Source organism: Bufo bufo, chromosome 4 (assembly GCF_905171765.1).
Source record: "Bufo bufo chromosome 4, aBufBuf1.1, whole genome shotgun sequence".
Taxonomy (NCBI): domain Eukaryota; kingdom Metazoa; phylum Chordata; class Amphibia; order Anura; family Bufonidae; genus Bufo; species Bufo bufo.
In genome coordinates, this window is record NC_053392.1 from 536,582,333 (window position 1) to 536,601,475 (window position 19,143).

General features: G+C 43.2%; 1 protein-coding gene across 1 annotated transcript in view; it reads right to left on the reverse strand.

The window, feature by feature from the left end:
• JAG1 (jagged canonical Notch ligand 1) overlaps positions 1-18,621 on the reverse strand; it is a 42,395-nt gene extending 23,774 nt beyond the window's left edge. Inside the window, 7 exon segments of the mRNA XM_040429899.1 lie at positions 150-210; positions 472-564; positions 567-674; positions 677-724; positions 2,947-2,998; positions 17,583-17,888; positions 18,240-18,621. Of these exon segments, the coding sequence (XP_040285833.1) occupies positions 150-210; positions 472-564; positions 567-674; positions 677-724; positions 2,947-2,998; positions 17,583-17,888; positions 18,240-18,317 (746 nt within the window). The 5' untranslated portion in view covers positions 18,318-18,621.
• Between the last annotated feature and the right edge of the window lie 522 nt (positions 18,622-19,143).

Consider the following 19,143-nt stretch of genomic DNA (forward strand, 5'->3'; position numbering starts at 1 on the left):
TGACACTGAGCTAAGAAGTACGCTGGCAAGGATCCCATTATAGCTCCTACACAAGGACGTGTGTCACAACTGTGTACAGGAATGTAGACCGGGACATCTATACACTGGCTGCTAAAGTTTTAGAAAGTAAAAATTGTAATGTAGTTTACCTGCATTCTCCAGGAACCTTGCAAGTGCCATGTTTTGGGCTACAGCCTTGACTGCATATTGCTTAAAGAAAAAAAGAAAAAGAAAAAAATTACATGTGGTCAAGGTTAATCATTTATACTTCGAATATATGGTAGCAGATAAGGTATGTACCGATTACATCTACATTGACACATACCAACTTTACAGAGATTCCAAGCGAACCTCAACAACTATGTTATGGGATCAGCAATAACTTCAATTCATGCCATCAATGGAACCTGTTTTAAAATGGTAGGCACCAGTAGCCAATTCTTAGGCACACCACTGGATTCAAAAAAGTACCTTTGTTACATTCAGGTCCAGGTCCCAGCCTCCAAGCAGGTTTTGTTGCGTTCTGGTCACAGATATAATGTCCAAAAAAATCATCTCTAGGCGACAGAATTTATTGCAGCCAAAGCCATAATAATGTTCCCCACAAGTTACTCGGATCTGATACTCGAAATGTGCCATTCCAGAGTTTTGTTTGAGGGTTTGCCATTGGCGCTAGGGTTGATCATCCCGGAGTAGGTGGCCTTGTCTATAATGTCATCACGTTCTTAAGGGGGAAAAAAAATAAAATAAAAAAATTAACCAATAATGCATGATCACATAGAATTAAAAAATATTATCTAAGATTTAGAGGATCTCAGCCTTAAAAACCTTCCTGGCCTACTAGAAGCGCCCAAGACACACGACATGTCCATGAAAACAGGCATCTGCTTAACATTATAACCCTGAAATAATATTTCACAGTAGCCCGGAATATTGTATATATCTGTGGTATTTCACTCTGTACCTTGGGCCTTATGACTTAAACGATCTGACACAGTCTTACGACCTGCAGCCAAGCTCTGCTTTGACTGCAAAGTGAAGAATTATCATAAAGCATTGAAATTAACTCGGCACACAGTGGAAAGAAAAGCACAAGGACAGACCATTTAGCACAGCAAACAAGAAATCGTAAGGACCTTGTATGACAAACAAAAGACGGGGAAACTGTACAGGAATGTATGGAGATACCTTTGGCATCAACACATATTTTACTATTATAATATTCTGCACAAGTAACTATTTTTGGGGCATTATTCTAGATTTTACATATTCAATGGTCACATAGTATACAATTTATAAGGCCACAAGATGTGGATACTGTATGGAACACGAAGAAAAAAAAAAGAACTCTAAAACAGTCCAACAATGGTGCACCAACACTAAATGAGCTTTGAAATTTCATTCCTTACATAATACATCTTTGATTGCCAAGTTTTTGCATCATTAAATGTAAAATTTGGCCCCAGAAATTCCCCCATAATCCTTAGAGGGGACAGTAATTGCCAGACTACAGCAACCTTGGCTTGCACCTGCCCTCGTCATCGCACATTTCAAAACATTTTCATAACCAATAATGTTCATCTTTGGAGGGGGATGTCATTCTTCAGATCAACCTATCAGCACTTAAGTGCCTAGCTCTGGGAATACCATTAGCTTGCAGGAAAAGAAGAAATAAAAACAAACTTCTATCACTAAACCCTAGCCGTTTGACTTGAAGGTCAAAAATGAGACCCACTGTGGTCTCTTGATGGGAATGAACTGTTGCTGTTCCTTTGTTTATTTTTTTGTGCCCTGAAAAATGTGGTGATGGGAGAAGCGGAGCAAAAACTGTGGTTTAACCCCATGCATACTTTTCTATGGGATGACTTTCAGGCACTGAAGGTGAATCCATTTAACAAACTTGGCTAAACGTTTCTTTAAACCTCAACCTGGTCATCAAAGATCTTCCTAACAGGATAACCATAGAGGCCTGAACCAAGAAGTATCTGAAAGATTTACTGCCTGCTTATTCAGATATACTAAAAGTGGCCATACACATTAGACTAAGGGTGTCCAAAAAGGCAGGACAAGCCAACCACCTTACATGTACATGATGTTTGGCCTATGTTGGGTGGGGAGAGAAGAAAACCAATTTTCATATGCCCAATCCTTTGTTCTCAGGGTAGAATAGCTGCCACCCCAAGTGTCTGGTAGAGGCATACTCCCTTCTCCCTATTCAGAACACAGGCACGCTTGGCCAAAATAAGTGTTCATGTGTATGGTCAGATTGGGAGGAATATCTGTTGGCTAAACAGCTTTTGATGATGTATGGACATTTTAAATGGGTATTCTCATCTCAGTCACCCATGGCGGAAATGAGATTGCCCGCCGTGTGCGGCAGCAAGGATGGACAGAGTTACAGAAACTGATGCATGGGCTGTGCTACACTCTTTGCATAACTCTCATAGAGGTGAAAGTGTTATGGAAACAGTGTAGCACAGACCTGGGAGCTACAGAAAAGCTCTACTGTAACCCATGTACAGTGGGTATTTCAATCTCAGTTATAAATGGCTGAAAAATACCCCTTTAGGGTAGAGGTCATGTACACAACTCTAACAGTGCTGTACAACATTCAAGTCCGGAGCCATAATATGGAACCTATAGAAGTCAGTATTCCCCTCTCGATGCATATGGCGGCACTAGAACAGTGTCTTGAATAGTCAGGACTCCTTGTGGGAGGGGGGGGGGGGAGCTCTGCTGTGTACATGAGGCCTAAAGGTCTTTAAGATGTCTCCTTTAGGGAACAGGTTATCTTTCGTTATCTGTGTTGGCTTCTGACGTAACTACATACTCTCAAAAGGTTGGTATCTTCTCAGAAAAGTAAATGACTATTGATTGATTGTTAGCGAGTCAAACACAAGATAACTTTCCCATATGGTTCCTATAATGTACCTTATCAATACTCACCATTGGTCTCATTATTGTGATCCCATGCTTCAACAACCAAGGTGTATGATCTCTGGAAAAAAATAAAATAAAATTGGTTAGGTAATGTACAATAAAACACGCAGATAAAAATTTTTAAACTGACATATATAGATGCATATAGACCGTAGATGAACACACCCGAAGAAGTCGGATCTAAGTAATTGTGCCAATTGAAACCTAAATAGGCAACAGATTACACGTAAATCAAACATGATCCTCTTTCACCTTCTAAGCTAAAACTTATCCAGACTGATTCAGCAGAGACCTTTCACCTCAAATTACTCATCATTGTCAACACTAATGAGTTTCACGCAATTGACTGGGGAGAACCAAATAAACACACTCTTTAAAAAAATAAAATAAAAAAAATGAATAAACTGCTTTAAAAAAAAATATATGTATTTTGAAAAACTAAACAAAAATAGGATAAGGACAGAAAATATGTGCATATTCGTATAGTCTTCTGCAAAAGCTAATTCACTGAGCATCTGAAGTGAAGTCTCCTGGGAGTTTTTGCTTTTCAGCACCTCTTTGAAAGCTTTGTCTGCAATAGACCATCACTGCTCCCACAAGTATCAGGTAACGAAAAAAAAGGACTGATGAATTTTAGGGAGGTTGGAAAGAGGAAAGGTTCTTTAATACAAAAGCCCAGAACCTAAGCATTCAAAACCTTTAGGGCACGGCTATGTGTCACATTTATAGTCGCACTAATCTGACTAGGAGATCTCATACATTCCTGTAATAATCATAAGCATCTACTGCTTAAACTGACTCCTTAGCTCTGGATGGTTGCCAGCCATTGTATACAGCCACCTTTTATCTCTACTCCCCATAGCCAAGCCCGAGATGCAGAAGCTCTCGCTCTCCGCTCAGCACAGGCTTAAAGCTCTGACGAGGTTTAGATACAATAGGACCACTTTAAAACATGTCTTCAAGGAGACTAGAAGTGGCTAAATCCTCTGCAGTATTCTCATGCGAGCAAGTTAGAGCTGGTGCCCGGCAAGACAGGAACTAAACTGAAAATTACTTGGCTCAGCCATGGTAGTAGCTGTAGATCCCAAACCATTTGGAAACAAGTGGAATGTGGTAATTACATAGAAGACAAACCAGAAGCGCACATAGCATTTATGGAGAAAGGTAAACACCTTGAAGGTGTAGGCATAAAGACAACTTCAAAAGTCAGCATAAAGCTACTTCTAATAACTTGACCGAGCATGCCGTCTTTGAAGGAAAGCCCTTCTTTGTGAGGCTCCACTTGGAATACTGCCTAAATATGTTTCATAGTCAAAGAACAGGATTCCATTTTGTTCACAGATAACTGTGGGAAAATTCAGAGACGAGTAAGCAAATTTGGACATGCTTGGACATGTGCATAGCTTCCAATACAAAGGCCACCGCCAGGGCCATTTACCAGGTTATGAAGCTACACTCTCCGACCATTGACAGCATGTATTATATTTTTATAGGCTTTTATTCGACTTGTACAGTCCGGGGAAAGAAAATCTGCAAAGTGTTCACAACAATCTACAAAATACTTGCTGCCTTATTACCACACCTTCATTCTTCAGTCGAAGGAGCGTCGCTGCTCTGGGATTGTTGCTTTAAAGACCGAAGTTAATTTAGAGTGGGTGATGGGTATAGCACGGTCAAGAAAACCTACGGTATTTTTACATACAACAAACCCTGCTGATAGGGAGAAAGACAAGGACCCATGAGGTGTGATTTAGGGATTTTCAAAAAAATTTAGTTCAAAGTCAATAGCGCTTCGTTTTCTAACATTGCAACCAACTTCCCCCCCCCCCCCCCCCACATACGTTGAGATACAAGAATAACGAAACGCTAATCATCAAACCCTAGGCGTTAAAAATATGTACTGTATAAAAGCCATTTAAGTAGGGGCCAGAACACTTTACATATACAACTGCCTAGTAGTAATTTAGCGCACCATTATAAATGTGTCACATTGTGTCAAGGTGTACCCGCTGATAATTACCAACCCTCTTAATATATTTCATACAGTCCCCTCAGTTTGTCAATTTGTCTTTGAACAATGTACAGAACAGAAGGCCAATGATTTATATCTGCCAGGACTGGAATGCCGAACTGATGTTCATGCCAAAGTGGTTGACTAATTACTAACGGAAGACCTAATCGGGCGCCGCACTCCATCCCAGACTGCCAGCCTAGTAGCGTGAATATCTAGGTCAACTTTAAATTTTTTTACCTCTGAAATTTTTGCACAGTATGGCGTTTCAGTTATCTCTGCTAATCTTATAGGGCTGTGATGGCTAACCTTCAGCACTCCGCTGTGGTAAAACTACAACTCCGAAAATGCACACTTGCTTGGCCGTCTTTAGGAAACACATAGATTGAACGGGAGAATGCTGGGAGTTGTAGTTTCACCACAGCTGGAGGATAGCCATCACTGTTATAGGGCAATTGATTTGCAGGAAAAAATAAAATAAATTAAACCCAATCCCAAAACACATAAAAGAAATAAAAAAGTAATCCTAATCACAAATCTATCGTCCCTGATGAGTATTCCCACATCCACGGCAGATTTTTTATATGAATGATTATTTTGTGCATCGTAGACTGGTTGAAAGCTGTGGAAAAGTGGAAAAAAGGGGCAGCAATAAATATGCAATGTGCCAGACAGCCACTGAAAAAAAATATATATATATATTTTTTATAAAAATAACATCTCTTTTTGAACATTAGTTCCATACGGGTTGTAAAGAAATCAAAAATTGGAATAGCTGAGGCAATCCCACTGTATACTTGGCTCCGGTACATCAATGATCCTGACATTCGTACGTGAAGCTCTGTAAGCAGCACGAGATATAATACCGAATGAAAACAGGGGATGAGAAAAGCTCATTCACAATTATAATGGGAACTGTTGGTTTAATAATGGGTGAATGAGCACTCTCATCCACCCTGGTGCATTCAGGTTTACTGAACATCTCTGGAATGAAGGCAACCAGCAGGTTTTAATGTTCCCATGACCACAGATGACCTCTGATAAATATACATCCCTCCCAAATAATAAAACTGCACACAGTCAACGTATTCAAATGAGAGATCCGCACAGTGTCAAAGATCAGCTGTGCACTGATAACGTCACACTTAATTAGCCACTAGAGGTCTGACCCAGAGCCAAAAAAAATATACCCCTCCAGGAATACCTGGAGTGTAGAGGTCTTACAAGCCACGCAGTGAATGTAGAGGAGGCCTCATTTCATCTACAACTATCTAGTGAGCATTAATATTGATATTATAAGAAAACGGTACCTAACCACGCACCATATCCAGAGATATAGAATGTCAAATCGCCACACGTCCACATTTGACTAAATCATAAATGACCAACAATAAGGTAATTTCCTAAGAAAGAGCACATGATGGAAGGGTTGTCCAGGATTAGAAAAACATGGCTTCTTCCTTCCAGAAACAGCACCTCATCAGTCCATTGGTTGTATCTGGTATTGCAGCTCAGCTACATTGAAGTAAATGGGGATGAGCAGAAATACCACAGGTGGGGGGGGGGGGGGGGGGTGTGCAATTTTAAGAAAGCAGATATGTTTTTAGGAGACCTCACAAAAGGCTTTGGGTGAACTACAAGTACCAGCATGAAAGATCACTGCTAAAATGGAAAAAATAAAATTGTCTTCTCTACAACAGCATGGTAAAAGTACAAGAAATAAAGTAAGACCCAACATGGATGCCACTATAGTTCCCACTGGTATTGCCACCCAGCTTTTTCAGACTCGTGAATGACAAAACCGTATAATTATGCACATATGCCTTTCGGGGTCTAGAAGAGCTGGTTGGAACTACTGGTTGGAACTACAAACTGGAACGGTGGTCAGATTCGCTGCTGTACCATGCGCCATTTCAAATACGGGGGGCTGATGTGGCCGAGAGGCCTTTGGATCCCCCTAGGCATGAGAAACCAGGGGCAGCTACTACCTATATCCCCTATAGCAGGGATCAGCAAACTATGGCACTCCAGATGCTGTAAAACTACAACTGCCAGCATGCACACAGACTCAGCTATTCTTGTAACTACCTTAGAAGTGAAAGGAGGAATCTGGGAGTTGTACTTTCAGAACATCTGGAGTGCCGGAGGATGCCGATCCCTGTCCTATACTAACACTCTGTTGGTTGTTATCCAGCTTTCCTAGAAACAGATGTACGGCCGAATTTTAAAGACAACTGAATTGCTTAGAACTTTAGCGGGAAATGTGTGTTAAAGGGGTTGTGCCACAATTAAATGTATTTTTAAAAAATTCAGCATGAAAAACTAGTTACTCTTTGGTTCATTATAAGAGTGCCCCTGGTGTTTAATCTACACAGTAACAAGCATGTCCACCTTATGAGGTGGTTGCACATGCTCAGTTCTATCTACTGTTAGAAGCTGTGAGGAAGAGATCCGCTGCAGAAAGAACACGTCCCCGAGTGCCAGCCTGAAGAGAATCTAGCAGATCAAGTGGCGCAATGAACGCGGAGATCTCTGGATCCATGTGAGGTGCAGGGCTGCTCCTAGCTTTGATAGAAAGAGATTGCATGTACTATACGATGTCCAATTTTTATTTATTTTTTTACAGTGATCATGGCATAATCCCTTTAAGCGGTCAGATTGGCACACATTGAACACGCCATTCGTACGTTTTTCACAGCATTCGTCTGCACACATAGAATGACAGACATGCAGTTTTAAGCGCTGGCTGCTGCCTTGCCTACAAACAGACACTAAACACTACGCCGTCTGTATATGCATCATGTAGTTGCAATTTCCACATACTTTGCCAAGAACAGAGCTTTCACCAGATATGAGAAAACACCTAATCACGTAACGCGCTAGGGAGCCCGGCTCGTAAGCTTTACAAAAAAGGCAACAAAGCTCTTGCCGGCCCTTGTCCGTAAATTGCTGACTGGAAGGAAAGCCAGCTTTCACATAATTCCTAGAGAACCAAAAACAAAACAAAAAGTGATGAGCAACACCTTCTATACCGATGGGGCAGCAAAATAAAGCTGCTTACTCATCGCGTAACCCATGAGCCTCCACCGGCAGACCGCACATCAAACACAGGGCTCCTCTAATGAGCAACATGTGCGATAGGAGGCGCCCTCAGAGTGGCACGGTGAGGAACCCAACGCCATCGCCAACAGCAGTGCCATAACCACATCAAGCAACAACTGCAAATAAATTCATTAACCAAGTTTTTTTCCGCGTGTGTCAGAGTAGCCAAAGCCACAAACCGACTTTGTGAACTTGTACGATACTGCTGCGGACGTCGTGCCAAGTGATGTAGGGCAGACAAATGCCACTATCCAAACTATGCATGCGTTGTATCCAATACCCTGGGCTGATCTCTGATCTGGCAAGCCTACTGGAATAATGAGTATCCTGTGAATACATAATGTGCTGAAGTTGCTATTGTGTGAACTAAGTCCATGGTTTGTCTGGGAGCCGAGCTCTGCTGAGTCTACTGCTGCTTCCTGTTGCTCGTCCTGTATTTGCATTATTTTTGGACGGGCCCCCATTATGTTCTGTAATCCTCGGTGCAGTCAGAATGGCCAAGCTATTGTTCTTGGTTAATATTAGCAGTCATTGCCTGTCTGGGTGGCCAGACTACAATGCATCCCAATTATAAAAAATAAAACAAAATAAAAAGTTGAGTTTTTTTTTACATTTTTATAATGATCATATCAATAATTCAGTGAACATATACACCAATAATCTGTCATCTGTATTCAAAATAAATAATATATATTAATATATATATATATATATATATATATATATATATATATATATATATATATATATATATATATTTTTTTTTTTTAAGTAGTTTTCAAGTTATCCCTAACCCACAGGACAGAAGGTAACTAACTGACTCATTGGTGGTGGTCCAACTGCTGGGACCCCCACTGATCCCCGAGAACGAGGGTCCCATGTTCCCGTCCTGATGGAGCAGCAGACGATTATGCACCAGTGGCTTCATTAGTTCTCTTTAGGACTGCTGTGTTGGCTGCTCTCTGGCAGTCCTATAGAGAATGAATGGAGCAGCAGGGCGCATGCTTGGCCCCCCCTATCCTCTATTCTGTAGATGGGATATAAACTTTCACATCAGGAGGGGCATTTTTGTGCAAACAAGGTCTACTGCGGTCATACTGCAGGCCCGTAATTAAGGCCTCATGCGCACATGTTCGGTTTACATCTGATCTGCAAAAAATGCATTTCAGTGGGGCCACAAAAGATGCGGACTGCAGGTGGCATCCATATGTCCATTTCGTAGCCTCACAAAAAGACAGAACATGTCCTATTCTTGTCCGTTTTGCGGACAAGGATAGGACATTTCTAGAGGAGTGTGGGAAAAAAAACAAAAAACTGTTGCATGCACTCAGCCTGGATCCCTGCCTATTGTCCGCAAAACGGACAAGAATAGGAACAGGTTATATTTTTTCTTTGCGGACCACAGTACGGAGCAACGGATGCGGACAGCACACAGAGTGCTGTCCGCATCTTTTGCGGCCCCATTGAAGTGAATGGGTCAGCATCCAAGCCGCAAAAACTGTGGCTCGTATGCGGACCAAAACAACGGTTGTGTGCATGAGGCCTTAGGCTGAGGCAACACTGCAACCTTGCCCACGACACACACATTACAAGACCAAAGATCGCAGTGTAGCGGTAACAGCATTGCAACTAGCGAAAGTGAGCGAAGACCTGTTGCGACCAAAAAGATCACAGAAATCTAGTAGGTTCCTTGTGACTGTCAGGCTGGGGTCTTGGCAACTTTTGCAACGCAACTTGACCCATTCACGAGTTACGATGGTGCAGCGCAACACTGCACTGTTTGGCCGTGTGTCCGTCGCCCATGGCGTCACATGTTGAGCGAGATTGTTGTGATTGTTTTTAATGCCAAATCAACGCTGTAAAACAGTCAAATTGCAGAAGAGTCACAGTCAAGCCACTTGCTCTGTGGTCTATGAGTGCGACCAAAAATCCAACAGTGTTGAATGTATCACTATTAGCCTACATGCACACGACTGCACAGTGTTTAGCGGTCTAAAAATTCTGGATGCCGCCCGTGAGCGTTCCACAATTTGAGCGTTGCGACATAAACAAGGCGCAACGGCAGTAGTCCGTGTGCTGTCCACTTCAATGGGGGGGGGGGGTCGCAAAAGTAGCGAACGGGTCCGGGAACCAAACAACGATCATGTGAATGAGGCCTTACTTCGAAGTCATGGCATGTCACGTGTTGCATCCCAACCCCATTTGCAATGATCAGATGCAACACCGTCATGTGGCCCCTTTTGCAAAAATATGAACTTGCTCAATGTGGCTCGACCTAAAAATGGCAACCGAAAAGTTAAAAAAATTAAATAAAAAAAATTCATAAAGCCTCAGATACCATAAACCATAGGGAAGTAGACTTATTGTGGCCAGAAATTCCTTACCCACCATTTGACAATAATCCACCATCTTAAAGAATCCCACCGATAATTAAATGCACTAGTTACAAAAGGGTGGCAAGGTTAATAGATAGAATACCAGCTGGCCAGCCAAGCACGGCAGTCAGGTTCACACAGCAGGCAGGAACAAGAGCCCTTTCTACTTATTTACCTGAAGTGCGGAAACTGGGTTGAGCTGGTAGAGGGACTTTGAACATGGTAGAGCCTCCATTTTTATGATACGACTTCTCACACTGTGGATATGAAGTGCGCCGACTGTACAAGTGCCAGCTCTGGAGACTGCTGACCTTTTACCCATCATTTACCCGCCGCAATTGCCCATTATCTTATCTACATCATAATTTCACTCCTTTGGCGGCGTCTTTATTCCTAGTTGACTCCGTTATCTGGCAGAAAACCACATAGTAATGAGATACGTTCACATTAACTATGTGGTGAAGGCTGGTTTCACACGAACAAATCTACAATGGCTCAACCTGCAAGCTGAGGACTATGGGGGGGGGGGGGGGGGGGCATACAGTTCTTGATGTCCCTTGGGGGTCATTTTTATTCAGCAATGTTTGGTTAGATGCTTGTGGGAACCTGGACAATCAGGAGGGATCCACATGGGATAATTAACATCCTTGTGGATCATCGGGTTTGGTGTGAATTTTTACGCTATTTGGCTTCATCTGGTTGGTGAAGCGAACAGCTCTAATGGGCCTATGATTGTCCTGCTGATGGGCCTAGAAGGGTTGCTGGGGAAGACTTTTCTCTTCTCTGGTGGGGTCAGAGCTATATATAATTACTCCTGTAATTCACTATTGTTTTACGGGTCTAGTTTATGTGTTTGGTAAACGGCCTCCTCTGTATGGGTGGACTTATTTAATTCTTAATATTTAAGCCTCATTCGATGACTGAGCTTCTGGTTTACGTATTTAAGAATTTTAGGTTAATAAAAGTAGGTCGTGGCTGATTAACCTCACATATCCAGTGTTGCGTATGTAACACCATGTAAACCCAACCAATGAGCATCGTACAGGATAAAAAAAAATGGCTGCTTTCTCCCCTAACCAGAGCCACACCGCTCCACAGGTTGTATAAGGTGCAGTTCAGCCTTCACTACAAGGGAGTGAATCCGCAATACTAGACATGACCCGAAGACCCATGCGGCAGGAAGCGTTTCTCCATTTCTAATCCTGTACAACCCCGTTCGAGCTCTAAATGATAAGGGTTGTAGTCCAACAGCTGTAAGTCCATCCAAAGCCAAGGCATGAATGTTCACTCTGCATGCAGTACTTTCTTAGGCTACTTTCACACCTGCGTTCGGTGTGGATCCATCTTGTATCTGCACAGACGGATCCGCACCAATAATGCAAAACGCTTGTATCCGTTCAGAACGGATTGCATTGTTCTTTAAAAAAAAAAAAGTGCAAGTCAAAACGGATCCGTCCTGACTTACATTGAAAGTCAACGGGGGACGGATCCGTTTTCAATTGCACCATATTGTGTCAGTGAAAACGGATCCGTCCCCATTCACTTACATTGTAAGTCAGGACGGATCCGTTTGGCTTCGCATTGTCAGACGGACAAGCAGCGTTTTGGTGTCTGCCTCCAGAGCGGATTGCAGGCGCAACGGAGCAAAACGGATGCATTCTGACCGGATCCTTATCCAATCAGAATGCATTGGGGCTGAACTGATCCGTTTTGGACCGCTTGCGAGGGCCCTGAAACGGATCTCACAAACGGCAAGCCAAAACGCCAGTGTGAAAGTAGCCTTATCTGTCCAACTGGGAAAGGTCAACAAGGTTTAGCACATCAATTCTCAATGTAAGCTGGTGGGGGCTGCGGAGGAATGCTTGTACAATACATCAGTGTTTCATAGGTGATGTATTACATACAAACGTAATATTAACTGCTTGGGGGGGGGGGGAAGACACACAATTTACTACATTTATTAAAATCACCCGTTTGTCCATATGGATCTTGTGGGGGAAATAAGCAGAGGCAAAAAACGCCTTGATCGGCAAGCTATAGCCACCATCATCCTTCAGATTGGGAGCTATGGTTTATACGGATCTGGATTAACACTGGTCCAAGAATAGGATGATTCAGCCATTAAGGAGCAACTATCTCATGAAAGCAAATGCTCTGCCTGATAAGGTCTGAGGAAAACATTAAAAGAAGCCGCTTCCTTGTTAGATAAAGGCCTCTGTAAATGATAAAATACCGGCTGAGGAAAAGAAAATGGCGACGACATCCTTGATATGACAGGAAACAGTAACTCAAACCGCAAAACCAAAATCAGCTTTAACGAAACTGCAACAATTTTTATTTTATTTTTTTACAAGACCAAAAATCAAAGCAGCCCGTCTGTTGCCCATAGCAACTGACCCTATTATAACTCATAGCAACCGACCCCATTACAGCACAGGAAAGAAAGCTAAAACACATTATCGGACTCGTTACTATGGACAACAGAACCAGCCATCATTTCATATATGAGGCCTACCACTGTTTCGTAGGCCTGTCCTATGTGACATCACAACTCCTGCAAGGAAATTGAACAAGCCTGATGCAAAGGAAAAGTTGAGCAGTTGTCCATAGTAACCAAATACTGCAGCCATCTTGCTTCTTCTCTGGAACAGAAGTGATGAGGCCTGGAACCCTACCCAACATTAGTACTCCAAAATCTCCAACAGCATGGAGATCAGCCCCCACAGAAATGGCTGCCATTGCTAGGCCTCTTCTCACAAAGCCTATGGTCAAATGCCTGTTCATTACAGTATCCACTAATGAAGTTGGAGTTTCCCTTTAAATACAACATATTTCAATAATCCCTATGGCCTCAGAGAACACCACACAACATATTTGGTACCTACTAATAAACTAAAGCCTTATCAATGTATCCAAGAACAGTTCTGAGGGTCCCAGTAAGATGTTTGATAAGAGAAATAAGCTTGATTAAAAGGGGTTTTCCAAGATTTTGATACTGATGACCTATCCTCAGGACAGGTCATTAATACCATGATCGGTGGGGGTCAGACACCCGAAACCCCATCGATCAGCTGTTGGAGGAGGCTGTGGTGCTCCAGAGAGCTCCCTCCCCCCCCCCACCCCTCACAGATTAACGAGAACAGTGCCTTCCATTGGATTGTGGTCATGCTTGGAACTGCAGCACGGTCCCATTCACTTGAATGGGACTGAGCTGGACCTAGGCCATGCAATTGATGAACATGACGTCACTGGCCACAGCCTCTTAAAAACAATGGGGGTGGACCCCTACCGAGAATATCCTAACTATCAGACTCTCGGACAACCTCTTTAATTGTAAACCCCTAAAAAGTAAGAATGTGCGATGACGCACTGCAGTTGTATAGCAGTTTTACGTGGCAAAACTCATTATACAACCACGACGTCTAAAACCAATAAAAGTTTGTACTGGAGTCCTATATAAATATACTGTATGGATGTAGATCTAAGCTGTCCGATAAAATCCCCCCTACAGTCTACAGCCTGAGACATGAAGAATTTGATTACTGGAGGCTGCTATTAATTACAGGCCTAAATAAACTCAATTATACACAAAACCAATGCAAAGACAACAGCCTGCAAAGTGACATGATGTGATTAGGAAGGATGAGAAAAGGCAAAATCAGGGGAATCGGGAACACACTGGATCCTCTGTGCAGTAGTAGGCCATTCCCATTCGCAGGTGCAGGAAAGTTTTGCGGACTTGTTTTGTCCCGAGTCGGTCTGTAACCTAGCAACTTTGTCAAACCAATGACTTTACATTTATTTACAGCCCCCTATTCTCCAGGCCCATTACTCAAGCCTTACACAACAACGAAGTCTGCTATCCAATCCATGAAGTAAGAGATGTAAAATACAAAGAAAGATACAAAAGGAACAAGTCCAGTCCTACCGACATCAATCCCTGACACAGTCCGTGCAAGATGCACCACGTGCAAAGTGCGATCAGTGCAAACTAAAAACAAATAGGAGAAATGCTGTTTCTTCCAACTTAATGCAGATTTGTGGAAGGAGATCCAAGAAAAAAATTAAAATGCAACATCACTAAAAGCAATAGATGCTGCCATATAGTATATACACACACACACCAGTCATAGGCCACAATGAAACAGTGCCTCCTAGTGGCCAATGTACGACTGAAAACCAGTGCACGTTATTACATAAACATTTTTCAGACATTAGAATACTTTATTTCAGGGCAAAAGTTGACACAACTGCATAGATTCTCCAATTAATGGTCCTCGGTAATGTCTTTTTAAGACACATCTCGCATCTCCCCCGACAGATAAGAGAACAGTAGCTCTTTATAAACGGAGCAGAAGAAGTTGGTCAGGATCAAACACCTGAATTTATTTCCTCAGGTTAGTAGGCAAACATCCGAATGAGCCCGTCCTTCAAAGCAAGAATGGGAAAGAAAGTCAAATGCCACAACAATGGAGGCACTACCTGCGTTGGCCGGACTTCAAATACCACAAATTTTTGTAAAACCTTTTATCCCTTTGATGGTAGTTTTTGATAACCGTTTTATCTCACTGCAAGCAGAACCTGGCTCTTTTTCTCCACCAACAGAGGCTACTTATGTGAACCAGGGTATTGTGCCAGTATCTGACCAAGCTTTCCTTCCAGATCAGCTCAGGAAGCCTCGATGACACAGCAAAGGACTACAAGTACTCTCTATAGGAGAGGGGGGGATTCTTTCTGCATTCTTTTTATGGAGGTTATACGATATTCTTGTAAATCAGATTGCTGAATGCAAACGTCCAGGGGGACTGACAATATAGCAAGCAGAGAACATGTGATTGGCTCCATACTAGTCTAGTTACAACAGGGGTGGCCTCATTACGAAAAAATCCCTCTGGTCCCATTGGGCAAACGCAAGGTTGAAAGCCGGAGAGTGAAAACCACCAGTAGACAAAAGAGAGCTGGCCTTTGAGCCAATTAAACCCCCTCAAGGTTAAGCAATGGATGCCCACACACCAGGAAGACTGATAGCCAGCCAATTTAGCCCGCCAAGGCTTGGCATTAGAAAAACAGTGGCAGATCAGCAGTTCTGTCGTGGACCTTATTAGTACCTTCAAAAACTACAAGCATTGACAATACAGATTTTCTAAAGAATCAAAAATATGCACAGTATTAAAAATATATAAAAAAAAAAAAAAAAAAAATTGATCTGGAAAACAAAAACTGTACTAAAAATATACAAAGCTTCATAAAAGAAACCCTAAGAAATCCAAAGCAAAAATTGATTTTTGATCAGTAAGGCAAAAACCCTACTAAATATACAGCTGCCCACGTTGAGTTAGCAGATTATATGTAAAACACATATGATCCTCAGCAACGTTTCACCTGATCATGCCCTTTAATCCATACAGAGCCTTGGCTACAGCAGTGATAGCAAAAACGGGCACCACCAATTTGTCCACAAATGGACAAATCTTACTCAAAAAGTGAAGCATTCTCAACAAAAAGTAAAAAAGTTATTATGGAAACTTTGCTGTAAAAAAAAGGTCTCTGCTGCAATGATTAATACGAATGGCATTCCTTGATTCAGTGGAGCTTGCACACCCACCCTGCAAACACCTGGCTGGGATCGAAGGACACAGCTGGAGGGGAAGGGTAGGGCAACCACTGGAACGGGCAGGGCGCTTGGAGATACCGTAGGTACGACAATACAGTATGAAGTCCTGTTCCTCCTGGATTGATGCCAAACCTGCTTCCAAAAGCAATGGATCGCTTACACCAGCAGAAACAATCTCCCTCGGGTAGCAAAAGGGCAATTACCACCCAGACTAACTTGAGTTTACCAATGTAAACCAGATGAGAGCCCAAAGGAAGTGGCGCAAATGAAGCATTTAAAAGCTCACAGAAAATACCACTGCCAGTCACTGTTGGTTGTAAGCAACACCGTGAAGGACAGGTGTATCTACAGATCCTGCAGTCCATGCACAACAATGTCCTGGAGCCATCATCTCCTGGTGGGCATTTACCCCCCACCTTCCAAATCTCAGAAACCTACTCTTGCCAATAGCTTTTCTACAGCTGTAGATGCACAAACATATTAAACCACAAGAAGGGAGGGGTGCATTGGAAAACTCAGCCCAAGCCGGACACTGCTAGATAGGTTTAGAGGAGATTAGTCCACTTCCAGCTCGTCAATGCTATTTGAACATCAGACCGAACTTCTGACCTCCTAATGCACTCACAGTCGGGGCGATAAACTGCCCACAGGCAGCACGGTGGTTAGCCCTGGTGCCTTGCTGCGCTGGGGTCCTAGGTTCGAATCTGACCAAGGACAACATCTGCATGGAGTTTGTATGTTCTCCCCGTGTTTGTGTGGGTTTCCTCCGGGTTCTCCAGTTTCATCCCACACTCCAAAGACCTTAGATTGTGGGCATGGGGGACAGCTGGATGCTAATGTCTGTAAAGCGTTGCGGACTATAGTAGCGCTATATAAGTGCATAAAATAAATAGGACTGAAAATACTGCAAAAATTATCTCCTGAGGTTCAGAACAGGCAAAAGTCCATTAGACAAAGTAACAACACAAACATACACATAAAACACGCCACGAGAAGGGACGTGCCACGTTTATGTCAAAATTGCTACTAATGACAGGTCATAACGGAGGGCTGGCGATACTAATGACAGGTCATATTTGACTAGGACATCGTGAGGGCCCATATCTTACAAATTACACAGGTTTACACCAGATTCCAATACAGCGCTACACGGGATACACAGGTTTCTATGAGCAGCTAGTTCTATTCCCAGGCACTCCTCCCTCTCTCCTGGGTCACATACTGGAGATCACAGTCCACTTTCCCTCCTCTTCCCATGGTCTCCATTTCTGTATCCCTAGCAGTTGAATTAACCCATTGCACACCAACAAACCTACTAAAGACATCTCATTGTACAGCTGCAACACATTCACCCATGGCATCTTCCTACTAGGCACCTACTTGACGTGCAGAGCCACGGACTCTGTTGGCGCCACTGCCGGTATGCAGGACCAAGAGAATTTTTTTTTTTTTTTTTTTAAATAACAAAAATGCCTGACTGGTAAAAAGTAAAGAATAATGCATGTGGGGAAAAAATAAAAAAAATTCACAAGTGACTCACCGGCCAGGCAAAACTGAAAGGGAGCACAATCCTGTTCCTCTCGCTGTTCCTGATGAATTTAAGGTTGAAGGAATTCCCTCCTAAGACAGGGGTAGATCCATAGCCAAAACTGCAAGGGCCCCCAGAGGACACCCTGGACTGGTACTCCTTTAGGCAAACTTTAAAATAAGTATCACACTCATCCCTGGTGCACTTTCTGTCGACGGGGTTCCTGGTGCCATCGCAGCAATTGCCGTTCTGCAATTCTCCATTGGGATTTTGCATAGATAAGATTTCCAATTCGAAGTACCCGGATGCTACGCACACCTGTTACGAAAAAAATAAATATAAAAATAAAGAACACCTTTAGGATGAGCATCAACATAAAATGCACTCAGGGCCACAAGGTGCATCTTAAAAAAAAGGGACAGTACACAGATATATATCTATATAAAAAATAAAATAAAAAAATAAAAACTCATGCATGCAGTGATTTTTTTTTCTCTCCAGAAAAATAAATTAATAAAAAAAAAAAGTCTGCTCTCTTGAGAACATCCAGAAGTAGGACTGTAGGTGCAGTGTCCCTTTAAATGCATGCAGGAAAAAAAAAGTAGCATGGCGCCTGCAGAGAAGTAGCGATGCTGAGCTGCTGATCCTTGCAGGTGGGCTGGTGCATACCTTCAATGGGAAGCATAGTGCAGCGATGAGGAGCCTGAAGGAGGTGTCAGATAAGAGGGGTCTCCTCCGTAAAAGCATTGCCTCTCTTCTGCAAGTGCTGCCCTGAAGCCACTGACGGCCGGGACCGCTCCACAGCTCTGATATAGGCTGCTGATTTGCTCATGCACGAGTGGAGGACAACACACTCCTCTATTGTCCTGAATGGCAGCAGCAGCAGCCCCCTTTTATCTCTGCCTCCTCTCTCCTCAGTTATTAGGGATTCTGCTCCTTTTTTTTTTTTTTTTTTGCAAATCAGCTGCAAGCGTCGGATGAGACAGACAATGAGAGCTGAGAGCAGAGTGCAGGCTGAGCGAGAGACTGCTCATCTATGCCCGGGCTGCAGGAGGAGCAGGAGGGACGGCTCAGCTTAATATTCATGATGCTGGGTGGCCAGAGGCTGCAGCCGCCCTCCGCCTCCCGGCGCCTCCTCCTCCTGGGTCCTCCTCGCACTCCGGCAGGAGGAGGGGGGGCTGGAGCAAGAGACGGATAGGAAGGGTCTGTCTGTAGGTGAGGAGGGAGGCAGGTAGGAAGTTGGGATTAGCTGGCAGCAGACAGGCCAGGTGCCAGTCACAACAAGGCAAGGGGGGCGGAATAGCAGAGCTGAGCGAGTGCAGACTTGTGCCATGAGGAAGAGGCAGGAGGGTGCAGGGCTGGGAATTCCTGGAGACAAATTTTCACAAGTCTTCGCTCCGGTCGCGCTGTTTCCTTAGGGCGGTTATTTCACCTCAGTCGTATGAAAATACTGAGAGGACAGCGCGCTGTCATGTGCTTTAGGCTACATGCACACCAACGTGGTTTGTTTCCGTGTCCGTTCCATTTGTTTTGCGGATAGGATGCGGACCCATTCATTTCAATGGGTCCGCAA